The following is a 22,013-nucleotide window of genomic DNA, read 5'->3' on the forward strand; positions in this document are numbered from 1 at the left end:
GCATCTACATAAATATAAATTTGACACCTTTATATGGACCTATAACGTTAAACTAGGAACATATTAAAAATTTCCCGATTCATATTTAATTGTTTCACATGATTTCTATATCTTATATTTAGACGCTAATAAAGTAAAATTCTTATTAAATCGATAAAATGTTTGAATACTACTATATATTTATATATTATTTTATCCCTTCTTATATCGCTCTTTACATTGAATGATTTACATAAACAGTGGTCTATAAAATGCATTACAATAGACAGTGGTTACAATTTTTGATGTAGGTATAACTTTAATATATACTTTTAAACTCTCGATAACTCAATAGTGACAACTACTGTAGTTAATCTTCATCAGATATATATAATTTTCGGATTCTAGTTTCTTCCAATAAAAAATGCAATTATTTTTAAACAATTTATCAGTGGTGTTGGCACACACAGCATTGGCTTGTAGAAAATATTTTTCTACAATAAAAAATATTAAAGAAGTTCTACAAACGTTACATTAATTGTAATAACAGATTTGTCTTGAAATATTTTTATCTCTTTAAGCTCGATATAGATTCGAAGTTTGAATTTGCATTTATAAAAGAATTTTATACAAGTTTATGAAATAACAATTAGAATTCGTTTGCACTGATTGAGAGCAGATATTTTTGTATAATAAAAAATATAAATTTGTGTAAATGATCAAGTGTTAGAAAAATATTCTTTAATGCTCTAACTACTTAACAAATCTTGGTGAAACTAATACAAAAGTAATATTTAATGCAAGCCTACTTACAAAAATAAATATTCTTTTTCAGGATTAGTAAATATTGATTTGTGAATGGGATTGCGTGCGTGGACGAGTGTAAATTGTGCACAAACAATGCTCCGAGGAATCAACGTGCAAACTCAATAGATGAAACCAATGAATGTTTGAGATTCTACATATGCACAAATTAAGAACAAATTATATCATTACACATTCATGTACGATAAGGATGATATATCTTTCGAATATCAGTGGTACGTTATATGCATATAAAATAATTTTCTCGTATAATACGAAAGAAATGTAAATTAACTTCTCTCACAAGTCGTTAAGTAGTGAAAACTGTACTCATATTGATGAATTGTAAGATAACAAGCGCGTCAATGATCGTGAATTAATCGTTACGTACACACTCACACAATCATACACATTCACAAACAATTCTTTCAATCTAGAGATGAATTAGTATAAGACGAACGTTATGTCTGTTTCATGAATCATTCACTTTTCTCTTTGGTAAGACTTCGATAGTATTATTTACATGTATAAGTTTATCGGTGTATACGTAATATTGAGAATTACGTAACATTTAGAATTAAATTAATATGAACGATGAGGCTATACGGAAGATGTATAGATTCTTCTTACGTTTGTCTGTGCAATGACTGTGGAATACCATGCAAAGTTATGTGCATCATACTGTTGACATAGGTAATTCTGGAAGAAAATGTGTGATTATAGTAGAGATGACAAATTTTTATTTATCTAAACCATTTATATATATATAAATTTATTGTGTATTCGAGTATTATTAAGTACTTATGTTGGATGCATATCGTAGCGGAGTAATATATGCCTGAGGCATATCCTGGCTAAGACCTCTCACGTATTTTGGTATTCTTTCATGTATCATTTCTCAACAGACACGCGTTAGTGTTAGCAAGGTAGGATTACTATTTTCGATGGCGCAGCTCATCATTTTACTATAGTAATGTGTAGAATTGTGTAGAACAGAGTCTAAATGGTGCAGCATAGTTACTATGGCTTCTTAAAAGAATGAGTGTAAAGTGGTCTTGAGTGGCTCAGTCTGGTACTCTTGATTATGGCAAATTAGAATCTATTCAACGAGAGAAACGGAAAAAATTGGTAATTAATTTATTAACATAGGTTTTTATGAGATGTTGTATTTAATTCATAATTTATCACTCTAACATTAAAGGACGAATATTTGTTGTCTCTACTATATTTTGTTATATAAGCTATTTACTATTGATGAATATATCACAGTATTTTCACAAATAACATGTAAATATATATGCAATGCAACAAAAACATTTAATGACAAATCTGTTGAACCTTGAAGTATCGAGGATGGTTATCCGACTATTTTGTACATTACAAATAAATGGTCCTTTTTTTTTATTTATATTAAATAATTTGTACATAGATAAATTGATTTTATGATGAATCTCCGTATCTATTATGTGTCGTCTAATATACAACTGGTGCGCCATGTGTATGTGTATGTGCTACGTGTACGTGTTGAAACGTGTATTTTTACGCGTAAATATATGTACATTCAACAGACTGTTCTTAATAACAAGTAATATCAAATAATACCGATGAATAAGCTCCCATATTTTATCAAAGACATAATTTTATTACGGAAGTTGCAATCGAAGATCTCATTCTAATATAATCGAGGAATCTACAATATTTATAATATTAAATTTGAAAAGAAATCATCAAATACAAAGCGATCGAAAGAGATTTTTCTTTTTTTTTTTCATTGGATCAAAAATCTCTGTTTTATTTGGTTCATACAGAAATATTGCTTAATCCAGTGCTGCGCGTAAGCTCTGTCTTTGTGATCATAAGAGAAAGGCGCTAAGTTTGTATTTTTTTTTGTTCATGTACGCAATGTATTTCTTTTCAAATTATCTCTGTGTTTATCAGCAACGACGCGCGTGAAGGGATTCAGCGCCAAAAGAAATCTCATTTGTATACGGTACTGACGCCACCTATTTGAAACTTAGGTTTCATTCTGTAATCATCCCTTACGTATTACTAATTTTTTATTTCTATTATAGGTATAATTTATTCAGATTAGAAGACTAAACAACGTAACTATTTTCGCCGTAATGGATTCTTTGTAACGAACAAATTATAGACATCTAAACGCGGAGGCTATTTACAAGAAATGGTCAGAGATTGTATTTTTATAACCTAGAATTTTCGATACGGTGTGGTGGTGGTGGATACAATCGCGGAAGCTCTAAAGTTGGTATTCGCCCATCATCATTGATAAATGTGTTATTATCGTACTCAAATTTTGGTTTGCTTTGAATTTCTTTTTTCGGTTCTTCCTTCTTAGCTCCATCCATTAAGAACATTGTTAAGAAGAACATAATAGAACCTGAAAGCAATATCATTCTTAGAAAATGCGAAGCAGGAATATAAATTATTAATTTATTATACACGGATAATATTCTTTGACATATGACAATAGTTAAAAATTTGGATGTGTGTAAGCGGAAGATAGACTGAGAACTGGAAATGAATTACTGGTACAATTTGTATTATTTGGCATAACTTGATACTTGACATATATCTTTGGATGTGATATTACATTTTTTAAATACTTACTAATACCATAGAAACCAGCGTAATAAATGTAAAGAGATTCTCGGAAACCGATAACCCTTCTGGTTGGTTCAACTAATATTGGTAAATTTCCGCCGATGTTATTCATAACGAACAAGAAAGCACCAATAGTGGTCGATCTAAGATGCAGAGGAACTATTTCTACCACTACTGCAAAGACAATTCCAAACCACATCTCGGCTGCAATTAACAAAAGGTAACAAATATAATATATGAAGTTTCATGTATATACTTAATAGGGAATATAAATATTAAAATAAAAGAATATTTTTTCCCTACAAATAAACATTATTCATTTATATTGAAAGCAGGAAAGTTCAATTATTTAGTTTTTATGTATACATATAATACGTTATATCGAATTTACAAGCTTACTTACCAAAAAAGTAGGAAATTCCAAGAGTGATAATAGCCCATAGAGGGTTGAAGTATACCGAGCCAAATGCAAACGGTGTCGCGATTATTTGGCTGATTGCTAAACAAGCCACCCGAGACCTAACACCCATTTTTGCCACGAATTTATCGCTAATAATCCCACCAACCACAACACCGATACTGCCAATTACTATGGTTACCGCGAATAACCACCAGCCTAGATCGTAATCAGGAAAGTAATCCCTATAATAGAGATCACAATTGTAGGCGAAGCACATACCACCTGCAAGTAAAAAGATATATTTTAAATTATCGGAGAAAATTTATAAAAATTTTGTGTATATAAAATTAGATGTATGCATTAACATTTGAAAAAAAATTATTTAGTACGCTTAATAATGGAAAAGTTATTTTGTGTTAATTGGAAGGAAGTTTAGAGATTTAAAATTCTATACTAGATAAGCACACAATAGCATACCATGTTATAGAATTCTATCATATACGACAACGACGGTTTACAACTTTTTCACGTCCCAGTCGTATTTTTTGATAATCATTTGTGATGCGCAAAATTTAATGATTTTTATGAAGATTTTCGTTAATGCAGAATTATTGTTTACTACTCGATTTACTCCATTGATTACAACATTTTTTGGAAATATTAGAAAAATATGTAGAAAAAGTTAAGTTGTTTAAACATAGATGTATATACAAACATATAAATATATACATATATGTATATATCTAAGATCTTATAAGAACTATTTTATCAACATTAGAAAGCAATATTGATAATTATTTGTCTGGAATAAATCAGGCAGGTAGACACTAATATACCCTTAGAATGTATTTTTCAATCCTTTGCGTCAAGGTATTGCCCTTTACCGCAATGTCTGATGCTGGCAGCCAAGCATAATATTATGATCCTCGGTTGTAAAATCACTTTCCAAGTAGCTGTCTTTTTTCTATTGACATTCGTTTCTTCCTCACCGATTGTCTTTCTTTTTGGTTCGGAAAGTGTAAAGGTGAGGACAGCTATAATTAATCCAATTATGCCAGCTCCATAATAGCACGCCCTCCAACCCTGCAATGTAAATAATACAATTTCATTCCCTACGAGGAATTAAAATCAGTTTTGTTTCGAATACTAATAAATAATATATACCAAACCACCAATATTCAATTTTGGAATATAACGACCAAACGGAAATGCAATCCCGTAACCGCCATAAATACCCCAATTGAAAATTGACATAACGAGTCCTCGTTGTTTCTCTGGGAACCAATCAGTAAGCAAACCCGTGGCCAGTGGATTGCATCCCGCCTCCCTGTTTGTTTTAATATTTTATTGCACTATAATATTGGATGGAACGATTACACAATGTGAAAAAGATAAATTAATTTTTCATACGTCCAGACGGGCCCATCTCAAAATTAGGAGCACTTGTATCTAACTTACCCTGCAGCTAGAACCATACGTAGAATCACTAGGTGCCAGTACTCCTTAACTGATCCCATTAAAATAATTGCGACACTGAATATTAACGTACAAATTGTTAATAATCTCACTCTGAAAATAAAAATAGATTTGATATTAATGACACATGAAAAAATCGCCGTAATATAACACGTGTTGATTGAGCAAGTTAGTGTGTAAAAGTAAATGAGTGCGTTCGAACGAATTTGAAAAAAAGGTGTATTCTTTGTAACTTTAAAGATTTCTGTATCGTCTTTCTCATTGTTTTGCTTCTCGATTACATTAGATTAAAACGTATCAGTTTATACAATTTCAAACTGGTCAGGTGCATCTTGCTTCCTGGAAATCTAATAATACTAACTTATTTTTAAAAGAGGATCATTTTCATTTTTTCCTCGAGTGTCGCGCTTTAATTGTATCTCCAGAATCTTGCTAGAACAGGAGGCAAATAAAAGTTATATAATACACCTAGTATTATCTTAACGGTATGTAATATCCTTTCATTTGTCCTCGTAAACGATAACAGTAGTAGTAACAGCTACACAAACTTACATATCCATATCTAGAGTAACAACCACAAAGAATATTCATGGCAAAACTAATCATGACAACATTGATATATGATGTGTACATATCTATTCAAACGGCACATGTCATGTAATTGCATAGAAAAATGACATGTCTTGTGTCTGAAGGAAATCAATTCGCTAATTACTGCACTAAATTTTAAATATAGTAGAACTATTTCCTTTTACAAATTATCCTAACGGAAGGATAGATGCATCGATAATTTTCTTGGTCTATCAGGTTCATTCAGTTCTATATAAGGCCTAGTCAGATATGTTCAATTAAACAAATGATATCGGTTGCTCTTTAAAAATCCTATTTCTGTCGAGATATGTAGCTTACATGACACGGTACACGTTAAAAATAAAGCGAGCCGTCATTGGCAAAGGTTTACCTGTTGTATTTGTCAGCGGCAATGCCTAAACCTACGCCAACGACTGTGAACACGGCGATGAAACTCGGGCCGGCTAGGATTTGATAGTCCAGACCAAGGCCATTGTAATTCCATTCGCAATAGCGGGACCCGTTCAGTTCCAGGGACACACAGCTGCGAAACAAAATACATTCCAATGCTAGATTCTAATTCGATAGGAGGCGGTGATATGCTCGTTTAACTGATTCCGGAACTAAAATATTTAGAGCGAATGACTTGTCACGAAAAGCTAAATAAAAGTAATAGTACAATCAATACAAACTGTTTATGTATCGAATGGAGAATGTATAAGCGAGGGATGGATTCGGTAGAAAATGCAATCGTGCTTATGTCACAGATGTCAGAATTATTGAAACGGTAGACACATATACGCGAAGTTTGTATGCCTTTACTTTCTAAATTAAAAATCTTCAGGGTTTAATTATAATGTATTTGATCAGTCTATCTTCGTAATTCTCCTATAATGAACGCATATTTCATTAATTTATAGATATATTAATTACAAGTGAAAATGTCTATTTCAATTATAGGAAACAGACATTTCACATATTGCGACTAACAATAAACCTTAGTTCACACGAAACTGGCTATCAGATATCCTCTGTTGGATAGATATCAAACAAATAATCAAATAATATATTCAGAATATATTAAAAACGTATATCTTTCACGTTCTTACTGCACCTTTTACTTCAATCATACTTACAAACTTTCATTCGTGGCCACTTCGCACTGAATGGGTAAATCCACAAGCGTTAACGTGGTTGAGTTTAACTGGCAAGAAATATCTCCATAGTGCAAATCCTCTGCCGTCGCTTTGCTTGTGACACCTTGCACGAAAAAGTAGGAGCATGAAAATTTCGATAAAAATATCCAATTTACGCAGAAATGTAGCAATAGCCACAGTGCAAAGGTATCAACTGTGAATCTGTGTCAAGTAGAGTATGCGTGCACTTGTCTGACAAGGGGTGTTAGCTAAACAGATTTTTCCATAGATAGTTTCTTTGTTCGCATTTGTAGACAGTGTTACGACTTATAACAATACCGCGATTCGTCTGTTATTATCTTTATTACATCTAACTAGCTGGCTGAATTCAGTATCTACGAAGCTATCGCGATGACACATTATAGTAGTTGTGAATACACGGGTATGATTCTTGCATTAGGTGCTTGCGGTGACAATGCTTCTGATGTTGCTTTACGTCATCACTCTAACTAATAGACGAGCAATTTTTACAGACGAATTTTTCTTAAAAACAGAGTATCATATAAAAGAAGATGGTTATTTTCGTACAGTTTCAACTTAGTTTTGTACGAGGAATCAGTTACAAAATTTTTCCTCATCTCCCATATTCTCTAATTACGAGACTATCAGACTATCACCTAAGCAAATCAATCGAACATACACTAGCATTTTATCTTCAATATAAACCAGCAGTTCTTCGTGCAAATGACAAGAAATTGCAAAACTAATGGTTATTAGTTATAGCTATTGATTAAAGAAAATAATAACACCGCGGTAAATTGATTTATTTTCATATGCACGAAACCGACGTTACTTTTCCAATAATACAATAATGATAAAGCATTGGCAAGAATGTTAATAATAAGAGAGAAATAAGGAGATTTCGATACAAATTTGCGTCTATACACGATTAAACGAGCAGACTTGTTCACGAGGATAATTAATAACCGTCTTAAGGAAGAGGAAGTGTAACGCACGGAGTTGAATTGCTTCACTTACCAATTAAGTAATGACCTAGCTCTCCCAGCACGTATCCAACTGAAACAACGGCCAGCGCGTACGGCTTGTATAGGTATTGCAATTTCTGAACTGCTGTGTGCAACATTGTCTCCTGTAAAAACGAAGGAAAAGAAAAGAAAAATTGAATTCGAGTCTTAACAAGAAAAACGAGGTAGTCTCTTAATTAGCATTAGAGGAAACTAGAGTGAGGACGAAGGCAAGATGAATCATGGCACAATAGTTCAGTTTTAAAATAGGTACTTTGTTTCTAAACTTGTAAAGCTATGATCTTTTCCGTACATTGATTGTTATTAAATATAGATTACGTAATACACCGGTGAGTGATGTTTACAAGTTTGCGTCGATTATCGCAAAATCCGCTCGCAAATCGCCTCGAACACGTTTACATACTTGTTAACATTTACTTCATCATCGTGAATATATAGCTGTTGATAATATCTACGCGTGGTTTATACTTTAACAGCCAACGAATCGTTATTTGATTGAATATGCATGTCTAATATCGATTACAAAGTTTTGTATCGGAGTATTGCAAATTGCTATCAAGATATCCGCGTGATGTAAGGAAAAATGATCCGAGCAGGTTGGAAGATTTTAAACATAATTGAGATCTAGTAATCAATTATGAATGAATGATTATGAGTTCTCATTTCTCAATGTTTTTTAACACTTTATACATGATTTTACAGACAACTATTATAACACGTACCTTGAGCCAAAATTATTCGAACGTAACGAACATTGTAGTTTTAATAATATTAATTATATTTATTCATGGCAGTGGCACGGGTTGGCAAGGGTTGAATATTATGTGGCTATATTTGTAAAAGTCTTTAGTAATTTACAATGTCAGCCTTTGTATCCTATTATTGGTACTATCTATTCCATCGTATAGTCTTAATATTAGCAAAAACAGAGGTCGGTCAACTCGAAGTTTGCAATTGACGCACGTGTACTTGCGCAGATTTGCATAGTTGTTTTTCTCGAAAACGAAGTTTCATGCGCGAAAAATCTATCTTCCAAAGAAAAATAAGAAAATACATTTATTTTTACCAATTTTCGGAAAAACGGTATAACTCTTTCGTGTTTCCGAAACATTCAAGTAAATGTGATCTATGCCGTTTCTGACCTCTCCGATTCATAACGTTTCACCACAACATTACTTTATGAAAGTTTAGACGTTGATGCATCCTCTTTTATTCTGCGCGTTCAGTGTTACACGACATTGGAAGTTTTACCCTGCTTTCCTTCGAACGATATAACGAACACATATTGTCGGAGCAATAAAAAAGTTGTATTAACTGAAATTACTCTGTTCATCTTGATCATTCAGTTTGAGAATTGGTATTTACTACAATACGGTGTAGAAAACGAATAATTGGTATGTACAATACTATGCGAGGCATTACATATGTTACGGGAAGGAGGAAAACGATTTTTCTTAACTTTTCAACAATTTTAATAGCGCAACTAGCATGATGCAAAAGCAATAAGTAACTTCTGTAATAGTATCTGTGGAATATTTGCATAATTGTTCGTCTTCGACAAGGCATAATTTGTACCTATTACATTTGTTGCTAATTCATCGTGGTGTCTACAAATATAGATGATGCAAAGAAAAAATTGGAAACGAGAGATATTGCATTAATAACATAACGAGATAATTACAGAAATTGCGATTTTAGTAATACTATTGTGTACAGTCATTGTTCCAATAGCCATTTGTTCAGTTTAAATTAACATAGAAATCTTTTTAAGATTCATTACAATAGTATTTTCTTTGGAAACACGGATTAAATGACACCCGCGAAATATAGCCAATATAAAATGATATAAGAACGGTAATAAATTGCATGAAAATATAGTTAATTAGACATATTGTTCAAAGTGTGTGATAAAATACGTACATTGTTTAATATGCAAATATGTGCGAATATATGTATCTCTAAATCAAGTTTCGTCACTCATTGGTACGATGCATTTTATCCAACCTCACCCAATCATGTGTGCAAACAAAAACGTTCAACTGAATTTCTTGAGCGAACTCTAATCTAATAACCAAGAAATGATAATTATTTTAAACGTCTTTCGCGCCACGGTCAGATCATGCGAACCATATCATTGAAAAAATAATTCCCACGCATGGAAGTGTTTCCATGACAATTATATTTACACATATACGCTAGTATTAATGTAAAAAAAAAAAAAAATAATCGCGAAATCGTTTGCAATATTGAAAATTGAAGTGCCCTAAATGTTATATTATACATTGTACACGTTAGATATATTGCAAAAAGAAACTTATGACGTAGACAAAGATGCATAATAAATAGATAATTAAATAGATACGAATCTAGAACAGGAATATGAAGCACAACGACAGAACGAATAGTCTGTACCGTTCGTTTGCTATTAATTCAAGGAGAAACTGCAAATTTATTCTAATTAACTGCACGTCCAGTAAGCAAAAAAGTCGAGAAAATATACCGAATGGATATAAATAATCCATTTAATCGTTTGCCATGATCGCGCTTTTTAATAACCGTGCAAGATTTTGTCTCATGAAAAATATCCTGATTATCTGATTTGTATCAGCCTTTTTACTGTCTTCAAACATTTCCATTAGATCTAGATAAAAATACCATTTAATAAGCTAACAATGCAGTAGAACTTCTTTTTTCCATACATTTGATTAACGGAAAATGTAACGTCATTGGTAAAAAAGAAATGTATGTTATATAAACCAATTGAAGGTGGAGATGGTGAAACTGTCTCGCTGAGTACAAGGAAAGCTTCATTACTTCAGTGCACTTAGGTTATTAGTTTCTACATACATTTTTCTCCTAAATATGACTATAAATGAATATTATTGTAATAACTAATAGCACGTATGAAGCTTGTATATATACAGGTTGAGTCACTTAACTGTATCGTTAAAACTTTTTTTATAGAAAAAATGATTTACGAGTAAATGCAGGTAGCACAGTTAAACGATTTACCATAGTTAGAAGAGGGAATTAAAAGGGTAGTAAAAAATGTAATTCAGTGTGAAATTGCATCCAAGCGCACGTGTACAGTTCTTTGAGTACTCACGTATCTATGTGGTTACGGGAATTAAAGTTTTACTTAAGAGAATTAGTCATAATGTTACGACTTCACGATAATTAAACTTTCCGATCAACCGATATCCCTATATTAGCGCATTCCATAATCACGTGTTGCTAACTAACCGAAGGCGCTATTGTACTGTCGTATCGGATTCTCGAACATATTACAAGTACATAAATAAATATATAACGAAGTGAAGAGCAAATTAAATGATTGTTAAACCGACATAAATTAATTTATTACATCACTTAGAACCAGGTGCTTTATATTATTACTGCATAATTAAACGTGAAGTTTTCTTCAAATTATAGTCGTCATATTATTATCATAATTACATAAAAAAAGGACAACTTTTAAAACGGACATTGTAAAAAGAAATATTTTTTATGCTTTGCCTCTCGATCAGCTTGGATAAAAAAAGCTCTATTGTATCCTCCATAAGGCACTCATTTGTCTCTGCTTGCTACAGTCGTATTCCTAGCGAACACCATCGTGAAGCATCCGTGGAGGCTCGCATCCGAGGAAAAAAACGGAATCGATTTGCAATGCGAATAACCGGATGTATGAGATCCTTTTTTCTGCCCGGACCTACTTGTCAGGCTCTAGAGCGTTGTGTAAAGGAGAACTTGAGCAGAGAGATAAGAAACGGAACGTTTCAAGCGTAACAGTAACGACACAGCAACAGAGGTGTGTTCGCAACGTGGTTTACGTCGTTTTTATAATCGTTGAAGCTTATGGGCGTGTACCCGATAATAGAAGTTCCTGATTGGATACAGAGTACCGGGCCCGCTCGATTAAGTCACCTGCCTTAGACACCTTTAGGAATTCAAAGTCATTGATATTCATAATTATTCAGACAACGATCAATCCTATGATCAATATGATTACATAAAGATTGTAAGATGTTTATTCATTAAATTAACAGGTTATAGCTGTGGTCAAAAGTTTCTTGCACAAAGGTACGGTAGCTAAACTAATATCATTATTAATTCTGTGCAGATTCAGTTGAAGGTACCATAATAAATCGGAAATTAGGCACGATGATGCACAAGCAGCTGAGAACCTGTAGTTATCCGTTTGCTCCATCGTTGACGGAATTTATCAGACTAAAGTGTTAGTAGTCGCTGACGTCTTAAACGAAGAAAAAATATAATTACTTTATTGCAAAGAATTCCACTTAATATGAAAATGATCGAATGGCTCGACATTAAGATGCGCATTTTAATTGCACTGTGAACTATTTTACAGCCAACCAAAACAAGTTCCGCCTCTCCACAATAGGCGTCCATTCAATAAGTGGCATGGGTGTGCATACTGTATACATACAATAAATCTACTATACACGTAATTGAATTAGAGAATTTTTTGAAATGTTGCTGACCAATCATGCATCGGTGATTCTAACAAGTTATATCTGTTTACACTTTCGTAACAAGTGTTGCGTAAATAGTGGGAAACTATATTGGAATTGCGGTCCTACCATATGTAGCTCGGTACCTTCGCTGCGCGTAAACACGTGAATGTTTCAGAATCTGTGCTAATCAATTTAAATTTCGAAATGCGCAGCTTTTCACGTGAGATCTATGCCTGAATCGTATCGTTTGGAATGAGTTCCGGAATGTAAAACGTTCGTGACTATATAGTCACTTTATGTGACCATTAAGTGGGCACACGGAGGCGTTTGATGTTCCTTAGTGATTAATTATCGATTGTTGTAATAGAATTTTCTTTGAATGTTGCGTGGAGATATTGCATTGAATTGTAAATCAGCAAAATTTTACGTACAATTCTCAATTGTCATTAACATATTAATAGCTGTACATAATGAATAATTAATGTACCGAAACATCTGTAAAAAAGAATTAATTGTAATTACCATCAGCTAAATAATTTGAAACTTGTATTAAAGTATTCGCTTGAATGTTAAATGTACCAAATTATCGTAAAATTAATGAAAAATTGATCAGGGTTTGTCGTTAGTTTGCCAAATTCCAGATTGTTAGTAAACATTCAGAAAAGGGTAATTTGTGGATATGTAATATATTTAATTATATTATATATCGTTTGAACGTGTCGAATGGGGTTTTCCTTATTCCTAAAAATAATTTCTAATCGCCCTTAAATATTTTTAACGGGGTTGTTACAGAGAATATGTTTTAGAGAACGAGATAAATATCGCAACAGATGATAACAACGTTTCGAATACTTACGTATTTATTCCGCTTGTCTTTCAGTACGTCGAGAAGAAAGGGGAGGCAATTAACGAAGCACTGTCAATTTGGTGCACAAACACATTGAAGCGAACCGGAGGAAGGTGGACATGTACTTTTATGTGTATGCACACATATGTAGAAGACCGAATCCCTCCGGGTGCGAGGGATGGAGCGTTAAATGAGAAACGCGGCAGTGTTGAACCTTCATTTATAAGAAAGTGTCCGCGAAATCTACCGAGGAAGGGGCACCTGTGCATTGACAAGGTAAGTACGCAAGAGTATTTACCCATGGTGGGAGTATATAATACTCTTGATCTTCGATTTCCAAGGTTCTTTCTATTAATCATACGTACAGTACAGTCCCGACTACCCAAACGCCCGATTATCCAGGTGATGTCACGCATTATGCTAATGGAAAATCATTTTATAAAGTAATTCCGCGTAAGTAATATCGCATTTTCAATTACAATCTTCAATTCTCTAAGTAACAAATTCATAGGGTGACAACGATTCTATACTCGGGAACTCTTCAGGGACAAGTTTAAAGGTAACGTGACAAGTAACCACTCGTAGCTAAGAAGAGGATCCAGAAAGAAAGTAGCAGAAAAATGAAAGGAAACGATTAATCTTAGTTTAATATAAGAAAACTAATGTTCACGTACATACTAAAGTCTAGCAGCTGTAACATAGTATAGCTTTATTCTCAGTGAAATTAAAAAGAAAATCCTACATCCTGCACTGGATTTATTTTGAACGATCGTACGTATGTGCATCTATTTTAAAAAGTTGAATAGGCAATGATTTTCGCGTCCAGTTCAAATAAAATGTTCAAACAGATTATAAATACATATGTTTTTAACAAGCTGTGTATATACATATACATATATATATACTATGTGTTTGTAAATCCATATATATATATATATATATATATGGATTTACAAACACATAGTATTTTGTACAAGAATCACGTGAAGGTGACGACAACTGAAAAAAATTTTAAGCGAAATTGATTCGCAGTGACACAACTCATTCGTGGAATTATGATCTGATGATCCTTGGACAATTATGATTGTCTATCTTTCAAGCGAGTAGTAACAGCCTGTTAGTCAATTTTGAGGTGATTAGCCTGTACGATTGAAACGGCGTGTATGGTTTGTGATTGTTGCATTATCATCCTAACATTGACACACTTCTCGAGTCAGTTAGCGCCGTAATATATGATAAACAAAGATCCGTGATTCTCCTTGAAATATATTATTATGACATAACAGTTTCAATTATAAAATAGTTAGAAAATCCTTGAATATACACAATGCAACAAGGGTTCTGAACTTGCGATGCAAGACGAAAGTAAGATCAACAGAACAATCTTTGAATGAACTCTGGCAAAAAAAGTCAGTTCATAAATTTTATAAAACTCGTTAAATACATTCTTTATGATAATATAAAACATATACATAGGATGTTGTAAATAAAATATATGAATTTAATATAATTTACTTCTATTTTTTTTTTTTTTTTACGCAAACATGAATATGTCAAGGTTACTTAAAGGTCGTCATGTTACACCTAGATAAATTTGCATTTTTACACAAGCTATATAAATACGATCATAAAAACATGTCACTATATATACGCACATATATTGTAAAAAATAAACAATATCGGTCAGTTGAACAATTGAAAAGCACTTGCTAATCAAATCTCAATCTATTGCACAATTTTTCGCACATAATGAATTTTTTCAACATTTTTCACATATACATTGGTATATCTAAATTTCTAATTATATACTGTTTAACTACAAGTCCTGAAGAAAGTCATAATGGTTCCAAATGACTATGCATAAATGTTTAATTCCAGAGTTATTGAAAATTTATACGGTATTTGTATGCTCACGCAGAACGTAGGCAGTATAACGATCGGTCTTCACGTATTCGAGATATTAAAAGAACATGGGTCGATATCACTTCAGAATCGTGCTGAAAATTGGTATATAGGATATCTACTTACATCTCGAAGAAATTTGAAGCGGTCATTCTCGATGACAAACTAAGCCAAAAATGGAACTTTATACCGTACAGTTATAAAACTAGTTTAGAAATAAGTCAGATATAGAATTCTTTAAGTAAGAAATATTAAAATGCCGTAGGGACGTCTGCAAAATTGAAGAATCTTAAACATCCATCTATCGATCGAACCCTCTTTGGACCACTGCAATGCCATAAGATCTCGGTACACGTGAATCTACAATTAAGAAATCTGCTGCTCATCATATTGCACAGTAGGATCCCAACTCTCGTGTCACGAAGTTGATTACGGACCACTTCGATCATCCACGGATTCATGGAATCCCAAATGGAATCCCAAAATTTATAAGCTTCCAGAAACAATACAATCCCTGATCGTATAGTAAAAAGAATCCGCTACGGATAACTTTAAAACCGTGGTGTGCCAGGTAATTGCAGTTTGCAACAAACAATACTTCTTCCTAATATATCATTGTAAAAAGTACAGAAGCCACGATAGTAAGTCAATTTTCATGTCGTGCCGCCTAAAGTGAGACACACTTATATATCAGTCGCTGAGAAATGTTGTGCACTATTTAATGGTTGTACTGAACACCCGTATTGCATGTTCTCTCTATTATCATCGTATAAAGTGCAATCGAATTCCTGTAAAACGCCCGTTTCAATGGAATGCCGGCTGAGATTCGCAGGAGAGCCAAAGAACGGGGGGATACAGTACGCAATCTCCCTGTTATCGACCATATCAAGAGAAGCGAGAAACTAAGGAAAACGAACGGTAGCGAGTGAAACCGAGTCCAGCCGAGGGATGAGTCGTGCCTCAGTGTGTTATACTCTTCGCAGACCCCGGACGAATAATATTGCTACCCTATTGTACGACCCGAGCACACCATAAAATACTCCCCCAAAACAATCCGATATCATTATAAACAGTTTTCATTGCGAAAGTATATGTGATTTTTACTACGTTTCAGAATCATTGCTCGAATTTCGCTACACAGAGAACTCTTATGTGCCAAGAATGGATTACAAAAATTGCTACAACCTGGATAGTGTTGAACGATTCGTTGAAATGGTGTTTTTTAAAAACGGGATGCATGGTTATGATCGATGGTGTTAACTAAGCTTTCACGCGTTGTGAATTATAAAGTATCAGATTCTCTTAGGGATTTTCTAGTCTGCTGCTTACTCGATACTATGCTTTCTCGCGTTAATCATCTGGTTATCGATCATTGCAGCGATACATAAAAGGAGTGCAAGTGATATTAATATACGTTCAACGATGAGAGTCGAAGAGACGAAGGATCGCTTGGGACGATAAATGATTCACATATAATTGCGTGGAAAAAATTTGTTGAACAAATAGAAGATCTAAGTGTTTGTAAGAAATTATTATTAAGAAACTATTTCCTGGATTGGATCGATCAGTTTTGTGTTGGATACACTGATATGTATTAGATAGTGTTGAGATTGTATGGTGTGTTTAAGGATAAGTGATCATTTAAGGATGATTTTCACAGACCAGCTGCTACTTTGGTAAACGAAAAATCATGGCGAACATTGGCGAATGGTACAATACAACTGCAGAGACGTAAGTTTGTTTTTATTTTTTTAGATTTTGTTGAATAAACGCATCAACATTACGTTTTAACGAACACTGCCAAAAATAATGTGACAAGAATTTTCTGCTATCAATCGTTTGCCTTTGTCCTTTCTGTTTAATATTATTTTTCTCTCGAGTTTAGAAAATGAAAATTCCTTTAAAAGTGCGCAGAAAAGTATATACAAAGTAAATGACTGTTGAAACTTATTTATCCCGAGTTGAAACTTATACGGTACAACTTGTACTATAAATATCAGTTAGATCCGTCGAACGAAACGATTTGCATCGGTTTCCATTTCCGATAGAATAGTCGTCAATCGAGACGCCGTTACTATTGGTCGAAATCTTTCCTCATACCAATGTATTATCAAGGTCCCTGTTGCTACGCTTATTAGGCTAACAATTCCTCCGTAAGTTCTCGTTCAAGGTTGCGTTGGTGACTACCGGATTTTTATTATCTTCACTCGTTTCTTCTCTTTTCTTCTTCTCGTATTTGTTTTTCATCTCTTACATAATATACTTCGAGAATTGTCAGACCCATTATATTCAACGTTTGTAGTATACAGCCATGATATAGATACATTTAAGTAGTACGCAGAAATGGTGGAGGAACGGCTGTTTTTTTCTTTTTCTTTGTATAAGAGATATCTGAATTAATCATTTACAGCTTTGAAACGTGATTTGTGAATATTTAACAGATACTTCTATAAATGCTTGGAAATCGGATTACAAACAGTCGCAACAGATTTTTGTCCTAAATTAATTGTCACGCGTCCAAAAAGTGCAGAACAACAAAGAAACTTTTCAGTAAGAATAATAATTGGCATTTATTCAACGTATTACTTTTTCTCATTCTGTATCGTTCCATCTTCCTGTAAAAATGAAAAGTCGTATTTCCTGTTACTGAATCAAATTGTTAATAATTTCAGGTACAGATAACCAGCAGATAAATAAATGGAATGTAACAATGCGGGAAAAGAGTTAGAACGATCGCAACGATCGCCTGTTTCCTTAGCAATGATTCTCTTTGGGATGAAAAAAGTGTCGGAGGAACTTTGAACACATCAATCGAACGGAATAGAAAAAACACCGAGAAAAACTAAAATCATGGGTTCCTTGCCGAATCTTCACGAGTTGTCCAAGGACAAACTCGAAAGTCCTGCTTACAGACCGGCCCCAATCGGTGGTCTAGGACCCATACGACTGCCAGCTCAGCCTCCACCGTTAGCACACACTCATAGACGCGCTAGAAGCAGTGGTCATCACCATACTTTGTGGGATAATGATACTTTGCTGGAGGTACCACATATTACATTTGAGAATCTTAAATTCTTACAAATAAAATAAATGAATTCTTTTCTATAGCACATGGCAGCATATTCGCCCATCTCCTGCCGCTCGACAAGAACGTCCGCACTGTCGTGGCGTCGACGGGACTCGATGAACTCATCTGCAGGGGCGTCTTCCGTGCGCCGATTAATTGCTGCCGTAAGAGCAGCGCCTTCCGGTCCCAGACCACCGAAGAAGGTGATCCTGAGACACTGCGCTGCACTCCTCTTAGGACACGCGAGCTGTTCGGCCGCTACGCTACCGATATTCCCGTTACAGGCTGGTCTGGGTGCTTTCAACTCTTATCTGGGACCGATGTTACTCGCTCTCTTATTCGCAACCGCAACGATCACTAGCTGTTTCGCGCCGATACTTATACAAAGATTCGGGACAAATCTTGCGATAAGTACTAGTCACATGGCCACCACAGTATTCGTCGGATTACATTTGTATCCAAAGTGGTACGTATTACAGTTGCTCTTGATAAATGTGTAATTTACGTCTAATTTCTGCTGCACTTTTGTTAACAGGTATATATTGTTACCTAGTTACGCGATGCTAGGCGCGTGTGTGAGTCCAAATTTCTTAGCAAGAGTTTCACATGTAAATACTTCGGCGACGAGTTTAGCTCTAGTATGTGTCGATCCTGAAGATCCTGATGAAACTAGACGCGAGTGCCTTCTGAGAAGACTTAATCGAGGAATCAAATTAGCAGAAGACATAGGTCTCGCACTGGGTATGAATATTTCCAAAATTGAAACTGTCTATCGTAGTTTTTTAATTTGAATGCAATTTCTATAATTTCACACGAATGAAATATTGGACTTTCAGGTTGTTTAATCGCTGCCATACTTGTAAAACTAACAGACTCGGTACCTCTTAATACAACAAGCAGTGAAGTAAATGATAATTGCGGAGCAGAATACTGTCCGGAAGAAATTTATCTTTACAATAGCACAACTAATTTACCTACTTTATCGTCCGGCACATCAAAAATATTGGTCAGCATATGGCTAGGACTTGCGGTCTTAGGTTTAAGTATATCGTGCGCTTTCCTCGACTCTAGAATGAAAGAACCGCAAAGCGTGAATGAAAAGCATAGCACGCCAAATATCCTTGCATCTGTGAAAGCTGCGTTTCTAGACCCTAAATTACAATTAGCTGCACCGTTAACGCTTTTTATCGGACTTGAACAAGGTTTTATTTACGCTGATTTTATAGAAGTAAGTAATGGTAAAATTCGCTTTTACATTAAATTATATACGTTGTATATAAAACAGTTTTTTAATTATTATTAAAATGATTAATCGTTGTTTTATATACAGGCTTATGTAGTCTGTGCTCTGGGAGGAGCTAGCACAGTAACTATAAGTTTTTTAGCATTAGCTTCGTTACAAGCTCTCGCCAGTGTTACTTTATCAATGTTGCTTAGACACATTAAAAGATATTTCGTTGTGGGTAAGCGTAGTCGCGGAAACAACTTTATTCTCTCACAATTAATGTAAGAGTATTAAGAATTAATCGTGTTATTTTATATTTAAAAGTTGTAGGATTTGTATTCCATGCATGCTTATTGTTGGTCCTGATTACATGGCGACCATCCGGAGATGATCCAGCACTTTTCCATGTTATATCCGCTGCCTGGGGAGTTTGCAACTCCATTTGGGAAACTTTAATATACAGTAAGTTATACAACTATTTTTTCTCCGCTAATTCTATCTTTTGACATTATACAACATCTGAAACTACGTATTATTTCACATTCTCTAGCATTAGTATTAGGTTTGTATCCGAATTCGTGGCAAGGACCTTTATCAACGTCTCTCTTCTGGAAATGGCTCGGTCTTGCTCTTACTCTTGGTTTACACGGATTGGTTTGCACGCGATTTCGAGTACTTGGCCTCGCTTGTGTGCTATTACTCTCTGTAGTTCCTTACATATGGCTAGAAATCAGATTGTCCAAGAGGGGGAAAAGTTTGGCGCCCTTGTGACTGGGAGATGCGACCACAAATGATCATGGATCAAGTACCAAGACAGAAGCTCGTTACAAAGATTGAGATAAGTTCGTTCCATTCGGCTTAAGAAGGACAAGAAGACATAACAGAAGCAGAAACCCTTTCGCAGAGTACTCTGCGACTGCGAAAAAGAATCGTACACGACGTAGGGCAAACAGTGTTGCTTTTGCTTGTAATGTCGAGCAAAATCTAACCGGGGTAAACACAGCACCACAGCCTTCCTCATCGACTGTCGATGATCATCGAACAAGTATTGCAAACCAGGAGTCTGGCGTTCTTCCTGTCTCTTAAGGCTGGATTTGTAGTAAGTTTTTAATAGAATTATGTTTCTTCTTCAAATGTTAGAATAGGATAAAGAAACAATTTTAATTCCAAGCTTAAAAATTTAATATTAATACAGATAGTAGTTTACTTTGTGGCGCAGCCTTATACGCGTTTGCCTTCTCGAATTTTAGTTTCCTTTAAATCGATTTAGTACAAATCTAAGTGTTCTTCAAAGATACTAAAACTGAAATTTACACTTTACTTTTATATTCCAATTCGAATACATGTTAATAATTTATAGATTTGCTCGACGAATAGTCTTTCTTCAAGTTGAATGGAACGAGCGTATATATGGGATTGTAAGGGATTCCACCGCACACCAGAATATGAATACATGCTCATGTGGGCGATTTCTTATTCCGCTACAGTACGATTGGATTAAAAAATCACCATCGTGCAAGACTGAGCGTAAGCACAGTATACATTATTAAATGATCGAACGTACTAATTGTAGTAGTATCTGTCTGACAAATCATTCAACTGACGTTCAAGCGTCGAAACGTACCTGATGTCTTTCAAAAACCAAGTTATTTCTAACCTTACGGGAAAAAGGAGATCGCATCTATCCTGTATCACAGAATCGAAATTAAACAACCGTAAGAAATTTAAACGTAAGTATAGTCACATAGTTTTTAATCATAATTATTATGTAATAATAATTAATACCAAAAACTATCATTCACACGAGAAAATTGATGAATTCAAATAAGCTAAGAGATCATCGTACAAATAGCGGACACATTTTCAATTAGAAAAAGTGTTTTAATTAAAACGGAAAAAAGAGAAAAAATAAAGTAAAAGACGCTTCAATGAAAAAAGCCAATGTTACTCGATTCTTGTCTCGTTAAAGCACTGTAATACGATCATTGATTAGAAACCTTAAAGGAATCGAATAATGCTAAGTCAATAACTAATAAATAGCATTAAACAAATAAAGAATGTTAATTAAAATGTTAATGAACGTTTCTTCCAATATTCAGAATTTTTTCTACTTTCTACATTGTAAAATCGTCGTCTATTAATTTCCTAATTGTATATGTTCAAGAATTCGATCGTAACACGTTGCGAATATTGTTCTGCATAGAACGACCAAGTAAGTATAACAGGTAAAAAAATATATATAAGAAACACCGGATATAATTATGGCATTTTTTACGACATTGCCCATCAAACTGTTCATCATATCACAGAATAACCATTACGTTAACGTATCTTACGGAATTTTTTCGTGTACAAGAATTAGCTTGTATGATTATACGAATAATGCAGTTGCGTTTTATATATTACAGATTTTAAACTAAAGAAACGCGTAACAGATCTAAGGAATTTTAAATGCAATTTAACA

At 34.1% G+C, this 22,013-nt stretch overlaps 3 protein-coding genes across 7 annotated transcripts; 2 read left to right on the forward strand and 1 right to left on the reverse strand.

Annotated features, from left to right (window-relative positions):
* Window positions 1–2,690: 2,690 nt before the first annotated feature.
* LOC143433327 (hexuronate transporter) lies at window positions 2,691–13,532 on the reverse strand. The gene is made up of 10 exons (XM_076910628.1): window positions 13,365–13,532; window positions 8,026–8,137; window positions 6,988–7,111; window positions 6,243–6,395; window positions 5,264–5,374; window positions 4,970–5,132; window positions 4,690–4,888; window positions 3,809–4,087; window positions 3,412–3,609; window positions 2,691–3,181 (listed from the first exon to the last, which is right to left on the reverse strand). The coding sequence occupies exons 2-10, from the start codon at window positions 8,129–8,131 to the stop codon at window positions 2,985–2,987; spliced, it is 1,530 nt and encodes a 509-aa protein (XP_076766743.1). The 5' UTR covers window positions 8,132–8,137; window positions 13,365–13,532; the 3' UTR covers window positions 2,691–2,984.
* LOC143424942 (uncharacterized) lies at window positions 13,232–13,816 on the forward strand. Its single transcript, XM_076897385.1, has 3 exons — window positions 13,232–13,236; window positions 13,301–13,631; window positions 13,697–13,816. Exons 1-3 carry the CDS (start codon window positions 13,232–13,234, stop codon window positions 13,814–13,816), a joined length of 456 nt encoding a protein of 151 aa, XP_076753500.1.
* A 2,988-nt stretch (window positions 13,817–16,804) lies between these two features.
* LOC143424740 (protein unc-93 homolog A) lies at window positions 16,805–21,922 on the forward strand. Of its 5 annotated transcripts, none has more exons than XM_076897024.1 (10): window positions 16,805–16,988; window positions 17,930–18,299; window positions 18,366–18,790; window positions 18,860–19,065; window positions 19,161–19,552; window positions 19,655–19,787; window positions 19,874–20,011; window positions 20,100–20,648; window positions 20,910–21,279; window positions 21,649–21,922. In XM_076897024.1, the coding sequence occupies exons 2-8, from the start codon at window positions 18,108–18,110 to the stop codon at window positions 20,318–20,320; spliced, it is 1,707 nt and encodes a 568-aa protein (XP_076753139.1). In that variant the 5' UTR covers window positions 16,805–16,988; window positions 17,930–18,107; the 3' UTR covers window positions 20,321–20,648; window positions 20,910–21,279; window positions 21,649–21,922. The 5 variants fall into 5 exon arrangements, with proteins under 5 accessions (XP_076753139.1, XP_076753147.1, XP_076753126.1 ...); XM_076897032.1 differs by lacking the exon at window positions 21,649–21,922 and having other exon boundaries at window positions 20,910–21,076; window positions 21,161–21,642; XM_076897011.1 differs by lacking the exon at window positions 21,649–21,922 and having other exon boundaries at window positions 20,910–21,642.
* Window positions 21,923–22,013: the final 91 nt, after the last annotated feature.

This window comes from Xylocopa sonorina, chromosome 1 (genome assembly GCF_050948175.1).
Source record: "Xylocopa sonorina isolate GNS202 chromosome 1, iyXylSono1_principal, whole genome shotgun sequence".
Lineage (NCBI taxonomy): Eukaryota > Metazoa > Arthropoda > Insecta > Hymenoptera > Apidae > Xylocopa > Xylocopa sonorina.